At 39.3% G+C, this 24,281-nt stretch overlaps 1 protein-coding gene across 4 annotated transcripts in view; it reads left to right on the forward strand.

Moving 5' to 3' along the window:
• The window catches only part of TNIK (TRAF2 and NCK interacting kinase), a 406,336-nt gene that overhangs the window by 238,240 nt on the left and 143,815 nt on the right, over positions 1-24,281 (forward strand). For all 4 annotated transcript variants that reach the window (XM_082393876.1, XM_082393877.1, XM_082393878.1 and 1 more), the window contains exons 3-4: positions 3,492-3,548; positions 19,473-19,598. In XM_082393876.1, the coding sequence (XP_082250002.1) occupies positions 3,492-3,548; positions 19,473-19,598 (183 nt within the window). The remainder of the gene's footprint in view (positions 1-3,491; positions 3,549-19,472; positions 19,599-24,281) is intronic.

Genomic DNA, 24,281 nt, shown 5'->3' on the forward strand with positions numbered 1-24,281 from the left:
GGGATTGACATGTATACACTGATGTGTACAAAACTGATGACTAATAAGAACCTGCTATATAAAAATATAAATAAAATAAAATAAGAATTTCTAATTCAGGAGCTGGAAGGCAGAACTGGAACAGGTGAGAAAGTGTCCTGGGTTTAGGTCCCCATTAGTTGTGAGATATTGGCCTCATCTCTAAAAGAAGGATTAGATTAGGCACCTTAGGGGCTATTCCTACTCAATTTATTTGTGACTTTATGAAGTTGTCTCTTTAAACACTGTCTGAACAATGATGTGCCTCAGGTTTCTAGTGGTCTTTAGGTCAGCTGATTCCTAGCCATTCCCTCAAAGTCTGCCTTCATCTGGATCCTAATTTGGTTTGGCATTCTCTAGTGATGCAAAAGGCAACTCACGCTGGGCAGCTTCCTTTGTGGCTCCCCCATCAAAGGATGACAGCTCAGCAGCCTTCCTGTTCCAGAGCACAGGACGCCTTTGCTTGGGACTGAGCTGAGGCTGCTAATTGTTCCGCCTCCAGGATCTCATTTAAGCCCAAACTGCCATCCCAAAGGTGTATTATTCAGTCATCTGTCAGACCCATCGAGAACGGTTATTTCAGCTTGGAAGGGAAATTTAAAAATGGAGGAGAAGTAGGTTGTTTTCTTTTCTAGTGTTATGTCATAAGTGGTTGCTAAAACAAAAACAAAAACAACCCTGTGTCTTAAGTTCAAAAAAGTCACAGCTATTTAATTTATTTATTTCAAACCAAGAGCTGCTCAACGCCTGATACCATTTACATTTGAAATGTAAAGTGGATTGTATCCTGTCCACTCCCTCCCTGGCTGCTGATGGAAAGAACTAGGTGTTGACATGTCCTTGTAACAAATTATTCGCTCAAAGAAGATTCCCTGTCACTTAAGGAGTTAAAAATAGAGTGTAACATTTCTCAAACTGTGTTGGCTGAGGTGACTTCAGGAGCTCCCCGGGGCAGTTAGGAGGCTGCTCAAACCCCTGCTTGAACAAGGAGGTTAGATGCCTTTCAAGATTTTTGGTGGGAAAAGGTTCTGCTGCAAATGGAACTAGAGGGGAAGCACAGGAGAGAGGGAAGGAGACCAGCGAGGGGTGGGGGGGGCGGTGATTAATGGTCCTTTGGGCTCAGTGCTCTAGTAGAAACATGGAATGTTCATTACTAGCACAGAGGCCAGGGGTGAGTCTACAAAGTGAGTAAGCTTACTGGGGAGTTGGGAGTGAAGGGCATTCCAGGCCAAGAAAACACACCATCAGGGAGTCAAGAAACAATGCAATACGTTTAGAGAATGCAGTTTAGTGTCAGGGACCACAGCGTAAGAGCAGGTGGGAGCCCACCAAGGTGGCGTGGCAGACAGGGGGTCAGTTCTTAAAGGTCCCCTCAAGACATACCCAGGTGTTCCCCTTTCCTGGCTGCGTGGCACCATTAAAAGAATTTCAAGGTGAATCAGCTGTGTGACATCAGCCAGACCCTCTGTATTTGTCTGCAGTCCCCTACACTCCTTTAGTGCTTTAGTAGAGAAATACCCATTGTTTAAGGTATGATTTGTGGCCCTTACTGTAAAGATTTTCTATTCTCGAAGAGAAGCTAATGACTCCTTTGTTAAGGTCACCATTACAGTATCGCAGACTTACTGGGACCTGGACAACCCTGGAGGTCATTCAGTGTCTATCAACAGAGGGTGCTGTAGCTACTTCACCTTTGTGCAAGATTGACCCAGGCTCTGCAGGAAGTTAGTATTGCTGGCCCCTGGGCACTCAGTGGCAGTAATACTACTCTCCCCACTCAGTCATTGTGAAAACTAAATTTCCAACTAATTTTCCTAAATTTCCTTGGGGTGGTGTTGACAGTGACACCTACTTCCCCCACCTCCGACCACTGAGCCCAGGCTCCCCACATTTTGCAGATGAGGAAACCAGGGTCCAGATGGGTTACATAACTTGCTCCCAGTGAACCAGCTGGTCATGGGCAGAACCAGCCCTCTGGAATTCCGGTCCAGGGCTCTTGGTGTAGTAATGCTTCAGCCCCCTCCCTCAATTTCTTGAAAGTTGAAGTACGCCTGTGACCCTATTAGGTTACTGATTTGATGTCTTCTTCTTTGTGCTCTTTTCTGAGTGAGGAGGAAAGGGAGGGAGCAGAATGGAGGTTGAAAGGTGAAGGAAGCACTCTCAGAATCAGGTAGATCCATACACAAAGCTGAGATATATGAGAAGAAAAGGGGCAGGCAGCACCAAAGCAATCTCCTCCAGCTTCAAGTGGACATGACTCCACTACCTGCTGTTGTTGTTCATCCATAAACATGCTGCCCCATCTACGGGCTAGGCACCCACTATTCCAGGCACTGGAAATACAATGATGAGACACGGTCCCTTCCTTCATGAAACATATAGCTTAAGAGGGAAGACAACACTTAAAATTAATCACGAGACAGGACTATAAATAATTATAGCCAGCATCTGCTGACAGCTATTCTGTGCCAGGTACTGTCAAGCACTTTATATACATTATCTCATTCAATCCTCCTTGCAATACTATGAGTTAGGTACTATCATTATTTCCATTTTTCAGACGAGGAAACTGAGGCCTAGAAGGTTAAGGGATTTGCCTAAGGTCATGCGGCTGGGATTTGAATCCAGCTGATCTTGGAAGGTATATTATACTGCATAATAGCAATAGTAGGTAAAATGTATTGTAGAAGCCACATAGAAAATGCATTTAGAAGTAATGGATATTGACCATCTTTGCTACTGTCTGAGAGTCAGATGTAGACTTTATGTTTCTCAAGGAGCAAGTGCAGAGAAAGCTCCTCTTTGGGACTTCCCCCTCACCACACCCTGTTCTCTTCCAGTTCCTTGTGGTTGGTGCTTCACTGTGGTTGCAAAGACCAGGGATACCTACTCTGGGGAAGCAGTTCCTTATGCTCAATACAGTCTCTTTGATCACAAATTCGGATTGATTGCTATCTGTTTTGTTTTAGGCCCCCTTTTAAGATGAAGATAAATTAATAGTCTGAAGTGAAGAGTAGCAGAATCATATCCAGTTGAGACTGTTACAAGATATTTTAATAATCAAGGAAACTAAAGTTTCTGCACATACCAAGTGTTTTCCAATCGAGGAGATGCTTATGTCTCCTCCACCCAGATCTAGCTCCCCTTCCATGTAAATCCTCCTCTCACTCAATCCCTTATCTAACACCTTGAAGAAGAGGTAAAACCAAATTATTCGACATTGTCTCTTTTATTTAACTTGACAACCACTGTGAAAACAAACCCAACAGACAAAGTGATGGAGATGTTTTACAAAATAAACATTAAATAGAGATTGATCTTCAAAGCATTTAAGATTTCTGTGTGTGTGTCTGTCTGTCTGTCTTCCCCATTGGCACTCTGTAACATTGATCTACGTAATTGTTCTTTACAGTTGAAATCTAATGTTAATATTGCTCATCAGAACTGAATTATTTTTAAAAATTTTTTTACAGGGTCGTCATGTCAAAACGGGCCAGCTTGCAGCCATCAAGGTTATGGATGTCACAGGGGTAATGTATCATTATCTTGCCGTCTCAAAGTTATATATTTGTAATAGAGAGGTTAGTGACAGAGAAAAATCATTTTTTGGAAATAGAATTTTTTTAGACATCTAAGACCTTTCCCCACTTGTGCTTAACATAAAAATTAGGATTATTCAGCAGCTGACCAAGATGACCATGGGTAAATCACTCTAATTAAACTATATACCTACACACTGCCTTATGTAGTGAGAGTGAAGAACATGTGTGCCAATAATTTACATAAACACAGCCAAGGACATTTGCAGATGAAGACAGAACAAGGATTTGAAGGTATTAAGAGAATAATACTGAGATTACACGGAAGAGGTGGGTCTTAACAGTTTTCCCCAAAGTCCACCTAACACTGGAGTAGACAAGAGTTTGGATAACTCTAAAATCCTAGTAGGATGTGTAACATGAATATTTTCCTCCCCCAAATGTTATAGACCAAATAATCACACTAACTACAAATACTTATTATTATAGAGCAACACTGAAACAAAATTTCTGCCTGGATGATCAAAAGCAATCTAAGGAATAGAATTTATTTTAACTACAATCTTATGCTTTCAATCCTTTTTGCTAGGTCTATTTAAAATATTTTAATGCCTTTTCTAGAGTACAGAGCAAAAATCAGACTTGAAAGGACTTATTGGAAATCAAAAGCATGTTAATGATTTTCTGTTGTCCCCAGGGATTTTTCTAAGATGTCTGTCAGCTGTACACAAAAGCTAAAAGACCAAAGTCTTCCATTTGGCCCAGAAGTGGATTATTTAATGTAAAGAGATGTAGAATGAATGGGTCACACAAAGGTATCAAGAACCAGTATACAAATAAGAAAAACACACAGTATGTCCGTAGGTCAGACTTCAGTCCATACCTTCGCTGGTCCAGTTTGCTACCTTTGATAAGTATACATTATATGCTACACTATTAACCATGATACTAATTTCACTAATTTTCATTTATACCACACATTGTACTGTCTTCCTTTCCTTACTTATTATTTATCTGAATTCCTTTTTAAGTTCTATGCATTTTAAAACTTATATGCATTTTTAACAAGAAAAAATTTTGTTCTCATATGTTTAGAAGAACTTAGATAAAGTAATCCTTCCTTTTATTTGTCCTAAATGCATTATTCAAATTTCAGAGCTTGCAAACCAGTTCAAATATTTCATCCCAATTAGTTTATTAATTCACCTGGCCTTTACTGAGTAAGAAAATACATGCAGATTATATTAATAAGGTTTAGGTTCTGCCACTTGCAGGAGAAAACTCAAAATAACAGAGGCTTAAGTATGATGGAAGTGTTATGCTCTCTTACGTTAAAGGAGTCTAGGGGCGACAGTCCAGGGATGTGTAACAGCAATGTGATGGAGTAGGAGGGTGTTTTAATCTTTCTGCTCCATCATTCTGACACGTGGCTTCCACACTTAAGGTCAGTTCTGTGATTTAAGGTAACTGTTGGATTTCCATTGATCACATTCTTTGGCAGGCAAAAAAAAAAGCAGTGCGGGGAGGAGGGGAGTAGGTGGGAGCAGATTGTACAGAAGACAGCCCTTCCAGTGAAATTTTTTCTACTCGCATACAACGTTTCTATTTACTTCTGCAGTCATTGGCTACCTAGCTGCAAGGAAGCTGGGAAATGTGGTCTTTCATTCTACCAACCTGTCCAGTTAATTTGGGTTCTATTATTAGTCAGGAATGAAGAGAGAATGGATACTTGTATTGTTAATTAGCAGGGTCTGACACAAAAATCAAGGTCAGTTACTATCAGTCTCTACATAGAAACCCATTAGAAATGTGTAAATCTTTTACAAAGCTCCCAGCACAAAACAAGTCAGAATTTATTTTGCAATTCTGCTAAAGTCATACTACTGTATTTTCCTTGAATTGAATAGGATCTCCACATAATGTGATGCACTTGGCAGTTGAACAACTAATGGATGTGGATGGAGCCCAAGACATTAATGCTGTAAAGTTCTGTTGTGTGGGTCTGCAGAACTACAGTTGAGTTCCACTGACGTCATTAATCTCAGTGTACAAAGCTGTATATTGATGCACAAAGTATGACTTGAGAGCACTGAATATCACTTTTTCTGGTTCTGTTTGTGAGATTTTAAATTGTTCAAAGAATCATTTACTATTTCTAGACCACCTTGCTTGGAATCAAAAAAGTTGCACAGCAATTTATCCCAGAGTATGTATTTTCAGTTTAAGCAGTGTCAGTTGGCCTCTCTAAACTGGGTTTCGCAAGGCAACTGAGACCTACAGAAAATGATTTAGAGTCTATTTTCTCAATTCTCCCCAGCATGGTACAGAGCTAGCACCATTTTCAATGCATAGGAGAGTCAATCTATTGCATACAATGGATGCTTTATAGTATTTAGGCTTAATTCTCTCAGGGGAACCTCTGTTGAAAGGGCTGGATAGTTCCTTGATTTAGACACATCATTGACCATTATGTAACCACTGACCCCTAACAAAGGCAAACATGGATACACATCAGGAAATGGTTTTCTTATTTCCCATGGTGTATGATCCAGCATCAAATGACTTTTGTATCACCCCCTTACACATCACAGTCAACATAAAATTTCCTTTGTGAAACTCATGTGCTATCCTCAGAAAACAATCTATTTCATTTTGTCATGTTGTCTTTTGTGTATTATGGAACGCTGCAAAAGCTTCTTACCAATTATTATAATTGTGCTCATTATAGCTGCTCTGAGATGAATTCTCAAAGGTCATCTTTGTTAATTGTTTGCAGTGATCTACTGCGAAGTTACTGTAGTTTATCGTAATGAATTTGATAAAACTATAAGCTTGAAATCAATTTTTAAATTATTGTTTTCTTTCTATACCATTTCCTTTTTTAGAAGAAAATAACCATAGAGAAAACTGGATATAATGCTTATGTTCTTCTGTTTTAGAGCTGAGACACTTCCAAATTTGCTAATATTTGCTTCAGAATTAGGGCTTAAACTCAGACTCAGTCTTTGAAGTTCTTTTAGTTTCTGAAGTAATTATGAGAATTTCTGCATTTTGTCGCTTTCTGGGGATTTCTTCCCAGCTGGATTTGTGTACTTTAATCATCTAAACAAAACTGGACCCTCTCGGGTAGTGTTCCTCAAGGTGGACAGCCAGCATTTGCGGGCTGTCAGCACCCCTGGGGTGTTCATCCGAAAGGCAGATTCCTGGAGAATTTCTGGGTGGAAGAACCTGCCTTTTCTACAAGCTCCTCAAGGAGCTTCATGCACACCAAAGTCAGAGGAGCACTTTTCTAGGGACTTGTATTTACTGCTTTCTGGTTACCAAGTATGAAGAGACCATGATTCTTTGATAATCCTGCAAATAATACCCATCTTCATTTGAACCAAAATTCCTGATGTAAACTAGTCCCTTTACAATGATACCTTGAAGCCCATGTAGGACTTAATAAGATAATAACTTACTGTCATAGGCTTTCATCTTCACAATGACTGGTTGTGATCATTACCCAGGACACTTTGGGTTGTAGTACCAAAGCCCCACTCAGACTAGATGAAGCTGAAAACAGAATTTATTGTCTTCTGTATATTTTTTAAAAAAAGAAAAAACAAAAAAAGGCTCAGCAAGATCTAGGCAGTCACATGACTGATTAGGAATTTTGTATCTCTCCATCTCTGGGCTCTGCTTTCTTTCTACCAGCAGCTCCAGGCTCATGTTCTAATTACTTCATTACCCTTAGTCCCAGCAAGAGTGCCAGTGTGAACATCAGTGGCCCAGCTTGGGTCACCTCACCATCCGACAACCAAACCCTGTTTCTCTCCAGCCACATCTGGGTTGGGTGCCTGGCCCTGGAACCTACCACAGGGACTGAGAGTTGGAAAGGATTCCTCAAACAAAAACCTAAGAACTGTTAAAGCAAAGGGTAGGATAGATGCTGGGCAGGGAAAAACAAGAGAATTCAATGTATTACTGTAAGATCAAATCATTTTAGTAGATGTATTTAAAACTGACTTAGTCCTTAAGTAAAGTGCCTCTCTAGTTACATTTTTTATATTTCAGCCTGAAATAATAATGGTAGCTAACATTGATGGAGTGATTATTATGTGCCAGAACTCTTTACAATACTTTCTATATATTGATTCACTGAATGCCCTTAACAACCACCAGACTCCATTAGTAGGTCCGTTATAGAGATGAGAAAACCAGGCATATTAAGTATCTTGCTCAATGTAACATGTAAATGGTGGAGTGAATATTTCAACCTGAGTATTTCAGTTCTATTTTTTAAGTCCACCCTGTTTCTCACACTGCCATAGATCTTCAGTTAACATAGAAGGATATTTAGTGTTTAATTAATTTATTTGATAAACATTTACTAAACACCTACTTTATGACAGACACTTGAAATTCAAAAATGACAAATTGGTTCTTTGCCTGAAGGGGAGCTGACAATAATACAACCTTGCTCTAAATATTTGTAAGTAAAGCTAATCCATTTTATAATAAAGTCGTACAAGTCATAAATAAAGTTACATATACGGTTTGATGTGACAGTGAGGGGTAGTAATTAAGCCCAGGAGGACAATCAGACTAGAACGTTCCTGGCCAAGAAAACAGTCTGTGCCAAGACATGGAGGCTGAGAGAGGTGGAACATGTTCTGGAAACTATCACATAGTTTAGTTTTAGTATAAAAAATGTGCTGAGGAGAGAGTGATACAAGGGGAATCTGGACAAGTTAGGGTCAGGTCATGAGGGAATTCATTACAAGGTTTTCAAACTTTTTAATTTTCCCAATAGAACCCTGAGAGCAAAGAGTCTTAAGCAAAAACCCATTAGATAGAAGAGATACAAGGCGGGTTGTTTTTTACAAGGGGCGGGAGGCTGTCAGTACCGGCCCCGGCCTCACACCACTGCTAGAGCCAGTGTGGAAGCCAGAAGTTAAATAGCAAAGTAACAGGATGGGATTTGCTTACTAGAAGGATCCATCTTAAGCCCTGCTTGATTGAGTTTCTATTTCTGTCTCACTTACTGAATTCCTGTGGGTGAAGCTTTCAACCAGTCTCCGTTTCTCTTTGAAGAGTAAGGAAGCAGCTTTCTCCCGGTAGCTTCTGGTAGAGTGCTTTGCCCATAGTTAATGGGCTCATTGAATGTTTGCTGAAATTGGACCAAAAAAAAAAAGGAAACATCTTTTCATCTTTGGTTACTGGGAGAAATCAGGGGACACGCTGCTCCAGGCACATTTGATTCCTCCTTCCCAAAGGGAGGGCAATTCAGTGGAATGATTGGTAGCATTGAAGGTAATATTAGTAACAGTAATAACAACAACAACAGCCAGAGTCAAAAATAAAGATGGCTATCATTGATTGCTTATATGTGCCAAGCATTGTTCTTAGTACTTAATACAATATACACTAACTCATTTAATCCTTGAAACAATTCCCATTAGAGGAGCAGTGCTAATAATATCCATTTTACAAATGAGGAATTAATTGAAAGCCAGAAATCCTAAATAACTTGCCCAAGCGCCACAGACAGTAAATGGCAGAGTTGGAATTTGAATCCAGCCAGTCAGGGTGTGCCCACCTTCCCCACGGCCCTGTTGTAAGAATGAGAGATGGGGGTTGGGAGTCGGGGGGCATCACCAGAGCATGGCCTTCAGATTCAGATAGAGCTGGGTTCACGCCCACTCCTCTCTTTACTGCCCTTGGGCAAATTTTTTAACTTTTCTGAATCTCATTTTTCTTATCTGTTAGATGGGAATACAAACATTGCAAACTTGTTTTGTGACTAAAATTATATAATATCTAGTGCTTGGTACATAACAGTTCCTCACTAAATATTAGTCCTGGTAAGAGACGGTGAATGCCTGCATGGGGCAGGCAATAGGAATGAGGAGAGCATGTTATAATGTGCATTGGACTTATGTAGCTGGGGATGGTAGCCTGTGCTATGAACCACATGCCGTACGTGCCATATGTGGGTTAGTTCATTGTCAATATATGTAAATAGTTTGACTCAGCCCTGTCTTCACTACCTCAGTTACAAAGTTATTAGTTTTACCCTGAACCACAGGTAACTGTCAAAATGACTTAGTGTAGAGCAGGATCCAGGAGAGAAAGTGGGGCTGGATTCCAGAAGCTGAAGACTGAAATCACAATAATTCATTTTTTCATTCACTTAAGAATGAATGAATGTGCTATGCTCTGGGGTGATAGCGGTGAATAAGACAGACACAGGCGCTATCTTTTGGAATCTTACATTCCAGTGTCAGAGAAAGACGTTTAACAAACAGTTGAACAGTTATTTGACAGTTCTGATGAACTTTCAAGGAGTGTACAGAGAGTATTAAGGGAGAATTTCAGAAGGAAACTGACCTATCTAGGTGGCCAGTACGTTCGTTCTCTGATAAAGTAACAACTACATGAGATCAGAGGATGGGTAGATATTGGTGAGGTTGGTAGGGCGTTCCCAGCTGTGGAAGCCTGACTCTCAGCAAAGCCTGGGAATCCCCACCCCAGGCTCTTCTGCTGCAGAGACCCTTCTAGACACCTCTTTGGGACTTTTCAAGTAGATAAAGTTAGCGGAAAGACCGGTCAGATAAAGCACATGATGAGAACTTTTAACAGAGAAAAGATAAACAGATTTTTTTTTGTCTCTATAATACCCTCCACCTTTGGGGCTATTTCCAGTGTCTCAATTCTGTGTGTTGTACAGCACGTAGAACTTGGAAAGCTTCTAAGTTCTAAAAATGAACAAGCTGAGCTGCTTACTCCATGCACACTTCAGCATTTCTCCTTACATACTGATTACACCCCTTTTGGTGGCTTATGTGTGTCTGGGTCTCTGCACGTGTGCATGCGTGCTGAGTGGGTGGCCTTGTAGTATGTGTATGCCTGCATGCTACAGAGATTGCTTAAGAGCAAAAAATGGACCTGGGGACTCCTGTCTATACCCCACACTAATGAAGGTGAACACTTAGGTGCACTAGTTGTTAGAAGTGCTTTTCCATTGTGATGGTTTGTTTTTAGTAGTGCCTTTCATTTGTGTACCTCAAAGTATTTGATCAAAACTATAATTAGTTCTTTTATCCCCCTAGTGGAATCGAGATGCATGAAGGTAAGGAGATTGGCCCACAGAGGCTGGGGTGCCTGGAATCATTAAGCAGGCCGTTCAAATCCAGATTTGTTACCAAGTTCCTCAATCATGGACAGTTGGGGGTCTCCTTTCGTAGATCCGTGCTCTCCTTTTCATGCCAGCACATCTTTGCCATCTCACATTTATGTCCCTCTTTTGACTTTACTTGGTTCCCTCTTGTTGAGCTCTTTTGAGGCTTGACCTCCTCATCAATACGTTGGCTTTCTGAATGACGTGAAGCTCACCTTTAGTTTTCCTTTTATGAAGAGTCCTCTCTTTCTCGTTTAAAGCCTGCTGACTTTAAGGAGCCCAGAACAGGAACTGTGCATTATCCATCTTGGTACCTCCTGCAGAGCCTGCTGACCTAGGACCTGGCACATAGTAGATGCTATACAAAATGATATTATATTTGGAAAAACAAGAGAGCAGAGAAAATATAAAGACTAGAAAGCCAGATGAAGACAAAACAGATCCAAATTACAAGCCACAGGGAATTTGATAGTTATTTTTTCCAGTAACCAAAGACAAAAGGGAAGAAATTATCATTTACACTGTTAATACCATCAGAAAAGACGACCCATTCCGATTCCTGTGGGCTGTTACCTGAATTGTAGGTGGAGGATTCTTGAGGATGTAAGCCATCTCATTTATTTATTTATTTTAATTTTATTGAAATACAGTTGTTTTACAATATTGTGTTAATTTCTGCTGTTCTGGAAAGTGATTCAGTTATATATATATATATATATATGTATACACATATATATATATATTTTTCATGTTCTTTTCCATTTTGGTTTATCACAGGATATTGAATATAGTTCCTTGTGCAAGTAGGATAAGTAGGACCTTGTTGTTCATCCATCCTATAGATAATAGTTTGCATCTGCTAATTCCAGACTCCCCAAACTCCCAACCCTACCCCACCCCCGACCCTAGCAACCACAGGTCTGTTCTCTATGTCTGTGATTGTTTCTGTTTCTTAGATAGGTTCATTTGTATCATATTTTAGATTCCGCATATAAGCAATATTTGTCTTTCTCTTTCTAACTTCACTTAGTATGATGATCTCTAGGTCCATCCATGTTGCTGCAAAAGCTGTCTCATTTATCATAGATTTTCAATGAATGACAACATTCGTAGGGTTAAAGCCTATTTTTAAGATTCATAGTCCTCTTGGGAGTCATACATCCATGCAGGCTTGGGTGTGAGAAGGATGCTTGTCACCCTCGTGTTGTCTGCTTCTCTAAGGGATACTACTTCCTACTAAAGAGAGAGCAGGTTAGCCTAGTGGTAAAGAAGAGCACTGCAAACTGTCACTCATCTGGGTTTACCCTAGTTTTGACACTTCATGTCTCTCTTACCCCGGGCATGTTGCTTAACCTCCCCTTATTCCACATGTATAAATATGGATAATATTACTTCTCTCATACACTTAGTGTGAGAAGGAAATATAGTCATTTATAAAGCATTTGAGGGGCTTCCCTGGTGGTGCAGTGGTTAAGAATTCTCCTGCCAATGCAGGGGACACGGGTTCCATCCCTGGTCCGGGAAGATCCCACATGCCGTGGAGCAACTACGCCTGTACTCCACAGTTACTGAGCCTGCGCCTCTAGAGCCCACAAGCCACAACCACTAAGCCTGCACACCACAGCTACTGAAGCCCACGCGCCTAGAGCCCGAGCTTTGCAACAAGAGAAGCCACCGCAATGAGAAGCCTGCGCACTGCAACAAAGAGTAGCCCCCGCTCGCTGCAACTAGAGAAAAGCCCGCACGCAGCAATGAAGACCCAACACAGCCAAAAATAAATAAATAAATAAATAAATAAATAATAAAATAAAGCATTTGAGACCCATATGTAGAACACAGTGTTTAGTGCCCATTGTTACTATTACCACATCTCTTGTAGACGTTTTTCATTTTCTCTCTGTGGCACCGACGATTCCCATAGGAGACAATATGCCCTACCCTGTCCAGCTACAGGGCCTTGGTAATCACTGTTTCTCTGCCAGGAAACCAATCCCTCCTCAGTCACATCACATTATACTTTTTCTTTCCCCTAACTGGGTAACCTCCCGCATGGCTTTTAAAATTCAGCTCACACTTGGATTTTTCTGCTCTCTCCCCTAATGCCCCTAATAACATCAGCTACCCATACCTCTCAAGTTAGTAATTTTGCATGTATCTGTATCATTCTTTGATTTCCATTTGTGTTCTCCACGAGACTATAGTAAGTTTCATTGTGGAAGAGCTTGAATGTTTTATGTCCATTGTTGTATTACACTCGGCCCTCTGTATTCACAGTGTTAGTTGAATCTGAGGATGTGTAACCCACGGATATGGCAGGCCGACTGTACTATGCTACTTTACACAAGGGACTTAAACATCTGTGGATTTTGGTATCCATGGAGGATCCTGGAACCAATCCCTTATGGATACTGAGGGACGACTGTATTATATTATTATTATTATTTAGCATTGTGCCTGGGATAGAGTAGCAGATAAATATTTATTGAATGAATCCATTTAGTTTAGGGTTAACATATACAACAAATCCAAGTGCCGCTTGCCGTATGCTGTGGCAGAGACCCAAGTTCTATCAGTGCTGCAATGAAGAAATATGGGCTTAGGCAACTCGTTGAATCATGCTAGACCTGTTTCCCTAGATCTGTAAATACATAGTTTGCAGGTGCTTACCCACCTTGAGATAATTTTAGAGGATCCATACATGCTTAAGTCTCATTTAATGTTTCATATATTTTAATATTTAATAAACTGATTTTTTTTAAAAACCCTCAAACTCAATGTTATATACCAACTTTGAACACACTAGAAAATTGCAGCTTCTCAAGGGGGAGTGAGGGTGGGGGAGGAATGGATTGGGAGTTTGGGATTAGCAGATGCAAACTATTATATATAGGAAGGATAAACAACAAGGTCCTACTGTACAACACAGGGAACTCTATTCAATATCCAGTGATAAACCATAATGGAAAAGAATATGTACATATATGTATAACTGAATCACTTTGCTGTACAGCAGAAATTAATACAACATTATAAGTCAACTGTACTTCAATAAAAATTAAAATTAAATTAAAAATTAAAATTAAAAAATAAAAGAAAACAGCAACTTTTCAATTTGTAATCTGGGTTACTCTGTTCATGTGCAGAATGTCATTCAGTATGAATTTTCCACTGAAATTTTAAGACATGCTTTTTAAGAGTAATTGTTACCACTTACAATTACCCATCTGAGGAAATGTAGATATTTTCTATCCTTTGGAACCAAAACAAAACTGAAAATTAATAAGATATTGCAGCTGATATGTGACTTTTTCTTTCAAAAATTCTAAATTTGTCTTCACTAAAATAACCCCTTTGTTGTCATTGATTAACTTTATATCTAGATATTACATAGTTTAATTTTTTTAAGAGTTTAGTCACCCTTTGTTTCTTTTTTTTAAAACTATTTTATATTGGAGTATAGTTGATTAACAATGTTGTGTTAGTTTTGGGTGTACAGCAAAGTGATACAGTTATAAATATACAAGTATCTATTCTTTTTCAAATTCTTTTCCCATTTAGGTTGTTACATAATATTGAGTAGAATTCCCTGTGCCCTACAGTAGGTCCTTGTTGGTTATCCATTTTAAATATAGCTGTGTGTACTACATATAATAGTTTAATTTATAAGAATAAATGTTTACTGATTTTAAAAGTCTAGTTTTTATTGAGGCTGTATATTGGCATCCTGAATAAAATTTCTGTTGGAGAAAGGGATTTTAGTGCTACAAATTATTAAATTTTTTTTTTAGATCACATTTTAGAAGATGTTAGTAATCCCTACAAATTCTAATAGTCTATGATTCTTTAACAATAACTTGTCTTCCATTTTTTGTCACATTCAGTCAGCAACAAAGGTGAAAATGGTAGACGTGTTAACACAAAAACCTGCCTAATGCCAGCAACCACTGTGGAGAGCAGGACAGGTGAGCCGGGGCAGAAGTGGTTCTAGCCAGTGTCCGAACATCCAGGGTGTAGTCGCATTTATGAGTCTCTACACCTCATACTGCCTTGCGAGTTCAAACTGACCAGTCCCTTGGATTGTTGTAAGAATTACACAGGTTTATTCCTCTTCCATGGGTTGAGAGCTGAACGTTGGGCAAACCCTTTGTTATAGAGCACACTAATATGAAGTGTCTCGTTAATTCCGTTTTTAAATCCTACTGTATCATAGGTGCTTAAAGTATATTCCCCTGTGTAATAAATATGCAACTTAAAATCCCTCCTTTATCCCCTGGAATCATTCATAAGCAAATATTAGTGTGTGCTAACAAGCTCCTTTAATTGGAGGACCAAAGGCAGGTTTCTCTTCAGCCCTGGCTTAAGGTGCTCCTAAACTCTCCTTTCATGATTTAGCAGCTTTGGTTTTATCACCGTAGGTAATTGCCTTTCTTCTGTCTAGGAGTTTTCAGTTTAGAATTAAGAGCACTGACTTTGAAGTCAGACGAATCTTGCCTTTGGATCTTAGCTCTAACATTTAAAATAGGAATAAACTCTCTGAAACTCATTTTCCTTATTTGTTCAATGGGATCATTAAAAACATGTACTTCATAGAGCTGTTTTGAATATTAAATGAGATAATACACATACAACCTCTGGGACAAAACATTACATAAGGTTGGCTTTGGCTATATTTTATGACCACGGTTGTGATCATCATATAGTCATCAGAGGTGGTCGGTGGCTTGAAAGCATTGTCTGGGATCATCCGTTTCCTTGCATTTGAAAAGCACTGTCTCTTCACCTGTTTTATCATCTTCCAGGAGGCTGGTTCTCGTTTTTCACATAGAAGTGTTCTCTGCAAGCAGTGAGAGAAGTCCACCCCTACACACAAATACTTTTCAAGTCTCTGCTGCGTCGCATTTCCTAATGTCCCATTGGCCAAAGCAAATCACATGGCCAAGCCCAGAGACAAGCAGAGGAAATGGACTCCACCTCTTCATGTTGGGGGGCTGCCACATATCGGGCCGTTTTTCCTTTTAGTCTACCACAAATAGTAAGCAGTAAATAGATTCTCGTCATCTTGAGAAAAAACAATCTTCTTTATGTTGATAATAAAGCTGTGCTTACATAAGCACTTAATCATTTCTAAGCCTTAGGAGGTGACTTTGATAGGTATTCTTTTTCCCATTTACAGGTGAAAAAAACTGACATTCGGAGAGTTTAAATGGCCATGCCTGACTTTACATAAGTCAGCTTGGACAAGATTTTGAAGTCTTCTGATTGAAATAATGGTTCTTCCTAGAGTATTGGACTTAGCTTACTAAAATTACTCCCTTTTAACATTTGTGACAATTTGGTACCATTACTTTGTTTTTCATTGTGACACAGTGGTCATTAGTTTCCCAGTGAGCTTGACCCCTGTGCTCAATTCTCAAGACATAAGAATAATCCATTTACAAAATAGAAGATAAGCTTCTTATAACTTTGTAATCTAATTCTAGCCTCAGTTGTTGTTTTGTCCTTTTGAAAGCATCGTAACCCATCTCCTTCAATGAGCCGTATTGTAAGAGGTTGGACTGCTTATGAAGGGGTTAAATGTGTTCTTATGGTCATAATAAGTGCCTCCCTTTCAGTTTCACTGAGTAACTTATGGCCATCATTGCACTAGTCTCGAAATCTGGATAAACAGTAGTCCTGAAGGCCTGATAAATTTCACGCTCACTTACAAGGTCATATTAGATCAAGATCAAGGTTATATATTAGAGCTACGTAACCATGATCCACAGTGGTTCCATAACTGTGTTTGGAATTTAAACAATTTAAACCTAAAACTCAAGTTACTTACATTCCTGCCCTCTCCTACCTTTGTTATTTATTTATTGGTTGAGAAGATTAATAATAATGTTTATTTTGTATTATATTTTATAACTTTCACATACTTCATTTAATTTTCACAGAAGATTGGGACATATAATAATACTGATACTATTATAAAATCTGTATCTCCTTATAGATGAGAAAAATTAGGCTCCAAAAGGTAGGTTACTTTCCTGAGATCATGCAGCCAGAAAGGAGTGGAGCTCAAGCCGAACATGCACCCCACCTGCCACCCCTCATTTTCCTGACTTAATGCATATGCTTTCTTCATTACCATGTTGCCTCAGTTTACCTTTGCAAAGCCATGGAGAACCTGCTGACTTCATTCTGGTCTCCAGTACTATTTATTTTGGATTTAATTATATACTGAATCACACTGTTATTTAACTGTTTCATAAGTTCTTGTTTCCTGAATGATATGGTGAGCTTTTTTAGGCACTTTTTCCTCCTCTCTTTCTCCCGCATCAGCCACCATCCCGTTGAGAACCTGAGGCAGGCAGCAAATACTTGTAGAACCAGCCCCACTTCTCACTAAGAATGACCCAAGCTGAGGCTGTCCGGCTGCCGCTGGAAAATGACGGGTGTTTTACTGTCTCATGTGCTTGCCTCTTTAATCGAAAGCAGATGCCAGACTGCCCCAGAAACCCTCAGGTTTGTTTTCTCCCCTTTTATCTAGGCTTCCCTAAAGTACATCTGCTCACATCCTATATTCATCCACGATTATCAGGCCCCGCGTGGTGGGTTTAAAATAGCTAATATGCACAATCGTCAGACATTTGGAGGCCTGCTGCAGGACCCTGCAACAAGTTGAAGGACTGTGAAGGTCAGTCTCTCCTTAGGCCTGCAGTGAAGGCGTAGGCAGTTTCTGATAGCCGCAGGGAAGATTTCTTTGGTCAGCATGTGCCATCCCCTCGCCCCCATCCCAGCCCCTCACTGCTCTACTCCCCTCCTTTGTTAAGGCCACGTGCTTCCTCTTAGTTCAGCATCCCAAGCATACATTCTATTTTGAGACTACCTAGTCTTTGACTTAGTTAAGCCACGTCATACGTAACATACTCCGTTCTCCTAGGTTTGCAAACCTCCATTGCTTTTTACTAAAACTTATTTTTGTGTGGTCAGCAAATGTCAGCATTTCACCACTCTCCTCCTCTTATTTTTACCAGTTCCTTTCAAGCTGTAAGGCATGCTGCTGTAAGTGGTTGGAACTTTTGTAGGTATTCATTCTTTTATTCATATTTATTCACAGGCATTTTGCTTGATGCTAGGATGTTATTTATAACGAGCAAAAGCAGGCAGGATCCCTGTGTTGATAGTTTTTATGGATTGACAGGGAAGAGAGGCTTCAATCAAATGTTTAGATAGATAAATGTGGATTGCCGTTCTGGTAGGTGCTACAAAGGAAGAGACACGTGACGATCCCTGGGGCTAGAACCACAGGCAGGCAGATCAGAGAACTTTGCTGGGGAAGGGATCCTGGAACTGAGATCTGAAGGCAGAAGGGTGCTTACAATCCATGGAGAAGGGAGCCAAGTAAAAGGTCAATTATAACACAGTATGACCCATACCTCTGTTCTAGTACCAACAAATGTGTGTGCAGGTTTGGGGGTGGACAAGATATAGCGGGGAGACTTGACATTACCCGAGAGAATTAGGGAAAACATCCCTCAAGAGTGTCCATTAAACTCGGTCAGGAAGGATGTGTAGAAATTATGTGAAGAAGAGGAAGGGGAAAGAAGGCATTCATGGGAGACCACAGAAGGGCCCAGCAACGTAGAGACCAAGTAGCTGGAGGAGGTGAGGGTACAGACAGGGACACACCGTGAATGGTCTTTCAGGTAATGGCCACGTAACATCTTACACTCAGAGATTCTTACTGCTGCATCTAAAACAGTTTTCCTGGGCTAGAAATATTTTCCACCAACCTCAAGAATAAAATACTATGTAAAAGTCCAATTGATGTGTACACTTCAAAGTAAAATTATGAGGGACTTCCTTGGTGGTCCAGTGGTTAAGACGCCACACTTCCAGTGCAGGGGGCCCGGGTTCAATCCCTAATCAGGGAACTAGATCCTGTGTGCCACAACTAAGGCCCAGCGCAGCCAAATAAATAAATAAATATTTTTAAAAAAAATTATGGGAGGACACACACACTCTTCACCAGTGATGTCAGGTTCTCTTAAAAAGGCCCAAGTTAGTGGACTCCAAATTGAAACTGGGAATGAGTGAAATCTGAATTAGGAAACTTACTCTGTAGGAGGGTTCTTTCTTTTCACATTCGTGGCACTACCACATGTCCCCTTTCTTTTCATGTGTACTTTCCTGAAGGTGAGATGGGTACTCCTGCTTTGTGAATATCCTCAGATGGAGGGAACTTACCCTTGCTCCCTTTCCCATCTGACTTTCATCATCTTCCATCAGGGACTTCAATAAAAGGAGACTTCAAAGAAAATGAACCTAACAAATTTTAAATCGAAGAGCCTGTATTTTTTTTCTTTTCACCTTTCTTAATCTTTCCTATACCAGGTATGATCAGTGATAGGTACTTGATGGACATAGTACCCAGAGGCCTAGAGTGAGTTTTATCTTAATAGCTTGTCTACCTTAATCTCTTCCAGGTGAAAGGATGAGGAATTTTTTTTTTTCCTAGCAGGTTGCCTGCTATATTGGTTTGCTGTACAAACAGAAGACCCCCTTGGACTGCCAATGTGTTATCTTGTAAATTTTTTCTTTGTAGTCAAGGAAGAAACTCAAGTTATATGGTAATTATGCTTGTTTGTTACCACAGAAGAAAAAACTTAAGAAAGAAATTATTGCATAGTTGATATAGATGGTGATGAAAAACAGAATCCTACTAAAGACACTGGATTTTCATGACAATATTTATTGTTCTAATATAGGATGAAGAGGAAGAAATCAAACAAGAAATTAACATGTTGAAGAAATATTCTCATCACCGGAATATTGCTACATACTATGGTGCTTTTATCAAAAAGAACCCACCAGGCATGGATGACCAACTCTGGGTATGTAGTGCTGCCCAAATTTGCTTTTCTTACATAGAAAACACCCAGGACTGAATAGTGCATTTCTCTATCCTCATTACTAAGTTCAGTTGTTCTTCGAAATCCTTTACTCCATGATATCTATAAATTGTGTTTTCGACGTTTTCTCCCATTTCCTTGAATAACTCTCTATCTTCTATTCCTTAATGTGGACCGTCCCTAAAGCTAGTTGTTAGGTTCTTTGTTTTTTTTCCCACTAATGACTACCTTTATTGAGTTTTTATTATACTTTAGGTACCATGCTGTTTGCTTTTTATGAATCTTATCATTTATTCCAGCTCTTTGAGGTAGACATTATTATTATCTTCATTTTTTTGGATGACAAAACTAAGGTTTACAGAGAAGTAAACTCATGTCCTGTATTTTGGTTTAAACGTCTTTGCTGCAGGCAGTTTCACCACACAACTAATTGGACATAGACAATTTTGCTGTAAAAGATAAAATAATGAATATAAAATAAAGGACAAAAGGAAACATGAAAAGCTAATAACAATTTTTAAAAGATTTTACTGTGAAAAATGAAAATTCAAAAAATATTTGAATACGTTTAAAATGTGTGTAGATCTATGGTTATAGTTGTATTCAGGTATATTTTAGAAAAAACTGGTATTGAATTCAGGTATATTTTAAAGACTTTTTTGATATCCGTCATTAAAGATTCAGGATCTAATATTGAATGTAAGTTCTTTACAATATAGAAAATACAAAAAATGCAATAATCAAAGTAAAAAATGCAAATAGCTAATTTAAGAAATATATGATGAGAAGGAATTTAGTAGCCTTTGGAGATGAAGAGTTTTTATAAATCAATAAGAAAATACGTGAAATGATTAATAGAAAGATTGAGTTAAGACAAGGCAGCAATTAACAAAGTAATAAATATCAATTACCAATAAAGATGTTTTTACGGTGTAATCTTACTGACAATATAAATGCAAAAGGAAACAAGAATTAGATACCACTTCTTATCCAGGAGATTGGCAAAGATTTTTTTTAATGATATACTCAGAATGGACATTCACGCCCCCTGCTTGTAGAAATGAATGTTGGTACAACTTTACACAAGGACAGTTGGAACACACACACACACACAGACACAGAGATATCTGTATCTGTATCTATATCTATATTTAATCTCCCAAAGAAAATGCCTTACTTTTGACCCAGTATTTTCACACACAGGAATGTATCCTAAATGAATATTTGGGTAACTACATAAATATATATGTAGATGCTAACTAATAGGGAATCACTTAAGTAAATCCATTAAGGGACAATATTCAGCCAGTTAAAATGATGTAGATCTATGTTTACAAATGGATGAACATGAACAATTATAGTAAGGGTTCTTAAAAGCTTTTTTAGAGGCTATGATTAGATATAGTACATTTTCATTTTTGTCAATAAAAGAAAGAAAAAGGAAAAAATATATATACATATATTAACATGACGGGGATGTCTAGAATAATGTACGCCAATAATGTTGAAGATATTTGTTTCTGGGCAGTAATTTCAGTAATTTAATTTTGGAAACTTTTTTTCATGTCTTTTATAATTGCTTCTCATTGGACTATCTTTGTTCCTCATATAGACAGGCTCTGAGGATAAGGAATGTGTCTTTTGCATCTCAGTGTCTTCCTCAACTCTAGGAAGGGGCTGGGCATGTGATGCTGACAAAATAGTTGTTTTGTGAATGAAAGTGATATTATTGGTACAAACTTGGTTGCTATTATTAGTAGTAGTAGTAGTACTACTACTACTCTTATTATTGGTTCAAACCAATAATTGCTACAGGTACTTGTGAGAGTTCAGTTTCCCTGTGGCCTGCATGTTCAGCAGGATATGATGAGATGGCACAAGTTTAAATATCTCTGTGTTCCCAAAGGACTTTTATACTGCCAGGAATCTAGCATTTTAGCAATGACCCCTGCCTTGCTTCAAGCTGCAGCAGATGACAAGAGGAGAATGATAGCTATTTTGATACTGTCTGCAGAAGCATTTTTTGGTTTGGTCAGAGCTATGGCTCCAGATTAAAAGAAAGCATTAATACAGCTTTGGAATCACCTCTGGCTTATCACCTGAGGTAGTACAACTATTTCCAGATGAGTCACACGTAACTATTAATATCACTCCTTTTGTGAGATGGGCCAGACAGGATAGTTTTCTTATTAGGCTGAACTATTAAAATTTGGGTATATATATTACAAATCATTGGTTGAGGAAGGAGAGGAGTGGTCAAGCAGGGCTTGACTTGTTTTCACCTTTTTCCTAATGCTGAGATTTTTTTAAGCTGGAAGGAAAATTAGTTGTCATTTATTTTACTGGATCCCAGTGAAGCTAATTGTCTTTCTCAGAGCCTCCGAGCTCATTAATGGATGGACACAGGACAAGAATGCAGATGTCTTGAAATGTGACAGTTTAGCTTGGCCTGAAGTTCTGTGAAAGGCACTGGAAGTTTTGGGGTTTTTAAATTTTTTTTTTTCTTAATGAGCAAAATCTGCAGTCCGTTTTCAGACTGGCACTGGAAGAAAGAAGGAAGCCTGTTTGCATCTGCACGGCACAAACAGGAGGTTTTATGCTCTGGAAACAAGCCACTGCCCACCATTTCGCACCCTGGCCAGTTGCTCTTCCCATGGAGATGGCTGTGGTTGCTGGGAGCTAGGAGCCTGCATGAGTATGTGTTCATTTATTCATCCATTCATTCATTCATCCAACAAATACATATCAAGCACTTGCTAGACGCAAGGCACTCTTACGGACACTTATGATATATCAATGAACAAAAGTGATAAAAGCCCCTACTTGCATGCAGCTTACATTCTTGCTACAGACCACAAACAATAAACATAATAAGTCAGAAAGCTACTCAGCATGCTGGAAGAGGATAAATGCCTGGAAGAGCAGGGAAAGACTAATGAGGATTGCAGGTAGGTGCTGCAGTGGCCAGGGGAAGCCCCATTGTAGATAACTCGAGGAAGGGCATTCCAGGCCCGGTCTTTTCCAGGAATAACAATGAGGCCAGTGTGACTGGAAGATGTGCGAAATGAGACCTGGGGCCAGATCAGGCAGGGCCTTACAGGACATTGGCAGGATGTCAGCTTTTACTCTGAGTGAGCTGGGGGCCACTGGAGGGTTTTGAAGATGAAGGGATGGAATCTGACCCATAGAGTGAAGGGGTCCCTCTGGTTGCTGGGTTGAGACTAGACCAGATGGGGGCCAGAGGAGGAGCAGGAAGGCCAATGAGGAGACTTTTTCAGCAAGCTGATCCCCTTCCTGAAGTTCACAAAAGGGCGTCTACAAGTAGTGATCACTTCCAAACCTGCGCCATGTGGGGAGGAGCTCTGCCTTCACATTCCATTTTCCCCACCTGCAATCAAATGCTGGTGGCAAAATGCAGCAATTATATGCCCCACATTCTGCTTGGTAGACAGAGAGCCTCCCTTTTGTCAGATTTGTGCCCATGCAGAGGGCTCTTCTGACTGTCCCCACTAGAAATGGTCCATTAGCTTCTGTGTCACTGGGGATAAAAATACAAAGCTATGAAATGCCTCATGGGTACAAGAGTATCATTTCTTTTTCTAGTTGTTCTTCTTCTATTTGATGGCAAACTAAGGAGGAACTTAGAAAATTAAAGGCAGAACAGAAACATAGTAGTTGGTAAATTAACACCAGATCACAATATTGATGGGAACTTGGTTATAGAATATAATAGTGTGTACTTGTTCCAAGGCCTCTGACTCACTAAATTTGGGCCATTCTGTGTTAATAACAATGGCAAGTAATATTTATCACCTACTTACCATGTGCCAAATACTGTATTTGTTTGCATTGTCATATTATTTCATTAGATCTTCACAACCCCTCTACAAATTAGATATTCTCATTATCCCCACTTTACAGATGAAGAAATTAGCCTCAGAGCAGTTAAGAAGTTTGCTTAAGGATTCACAACTAGTGAGTGATGAAGCCAGTCTATTAGCTAACCCCAAGCTGCCTCATGCTAGAATCAAGCCCCTGAACCCTACATTCTTCTCCTTTTTGTTGTGAAAAATAGTTCCAATAGTTGTGAAAAATAGTTTCAGAGGTTGGTGTTCCAAATAGGACTGAAGCTTTGCGGTTACACAAATTTATTTTGAGTTCACCGTTCATCTTCATTTGTCAGTTTCCCCAGCTTTCAAAGAGGACAGCAAGACCTGCTAGCTGCTAGGAAGACAGCATTTCTTACGTCTAAGAAATATACTTTGAAAAGTACATTAAACCTTTTGGGAGTGTTTTAGCAAATAATTGCAAAGGTCACAGATAGTTGACTCTTTGGGCTAATGGCATTCTGTTAGGATTACATTTATATAAAAATATTATTATGGATTATATAGAGACAGAGCCTGTAGCAACCAAGGGCAGCGCTCTCTAACATTTATTCCCAGTTTTCAGGTGACAGGAACTATTCCCCAGGTATTTCTTTTGCTGTGGCTGGAGGACAGAGGTTTGCACATAGGCCACCAACCAATATATGTGCTGTTTCAGGTGTCTGATTGAATTATAATCTGTGTGAATTCTATCAGTCTTGTCATAGAGATAAACTGTTGTTTCGTACCAGCTCTTTGTGGAAATACAACTACTTCTGATAATGGCCAAGTAATTCTC

Source organism: Balaenoptera borealis, assembly GCF_965194805.1.
Source record: "Balaenoptera borealis genome assembly, chromosome: 5".
Taxonomy (NCBI): domain Eukaryota; kingdom Metazoa; phylum Chordata; class Mammalia; order Artiodactyla; family Balaenopteridae; genus Balaenoptera; species Balaenoptera borealis.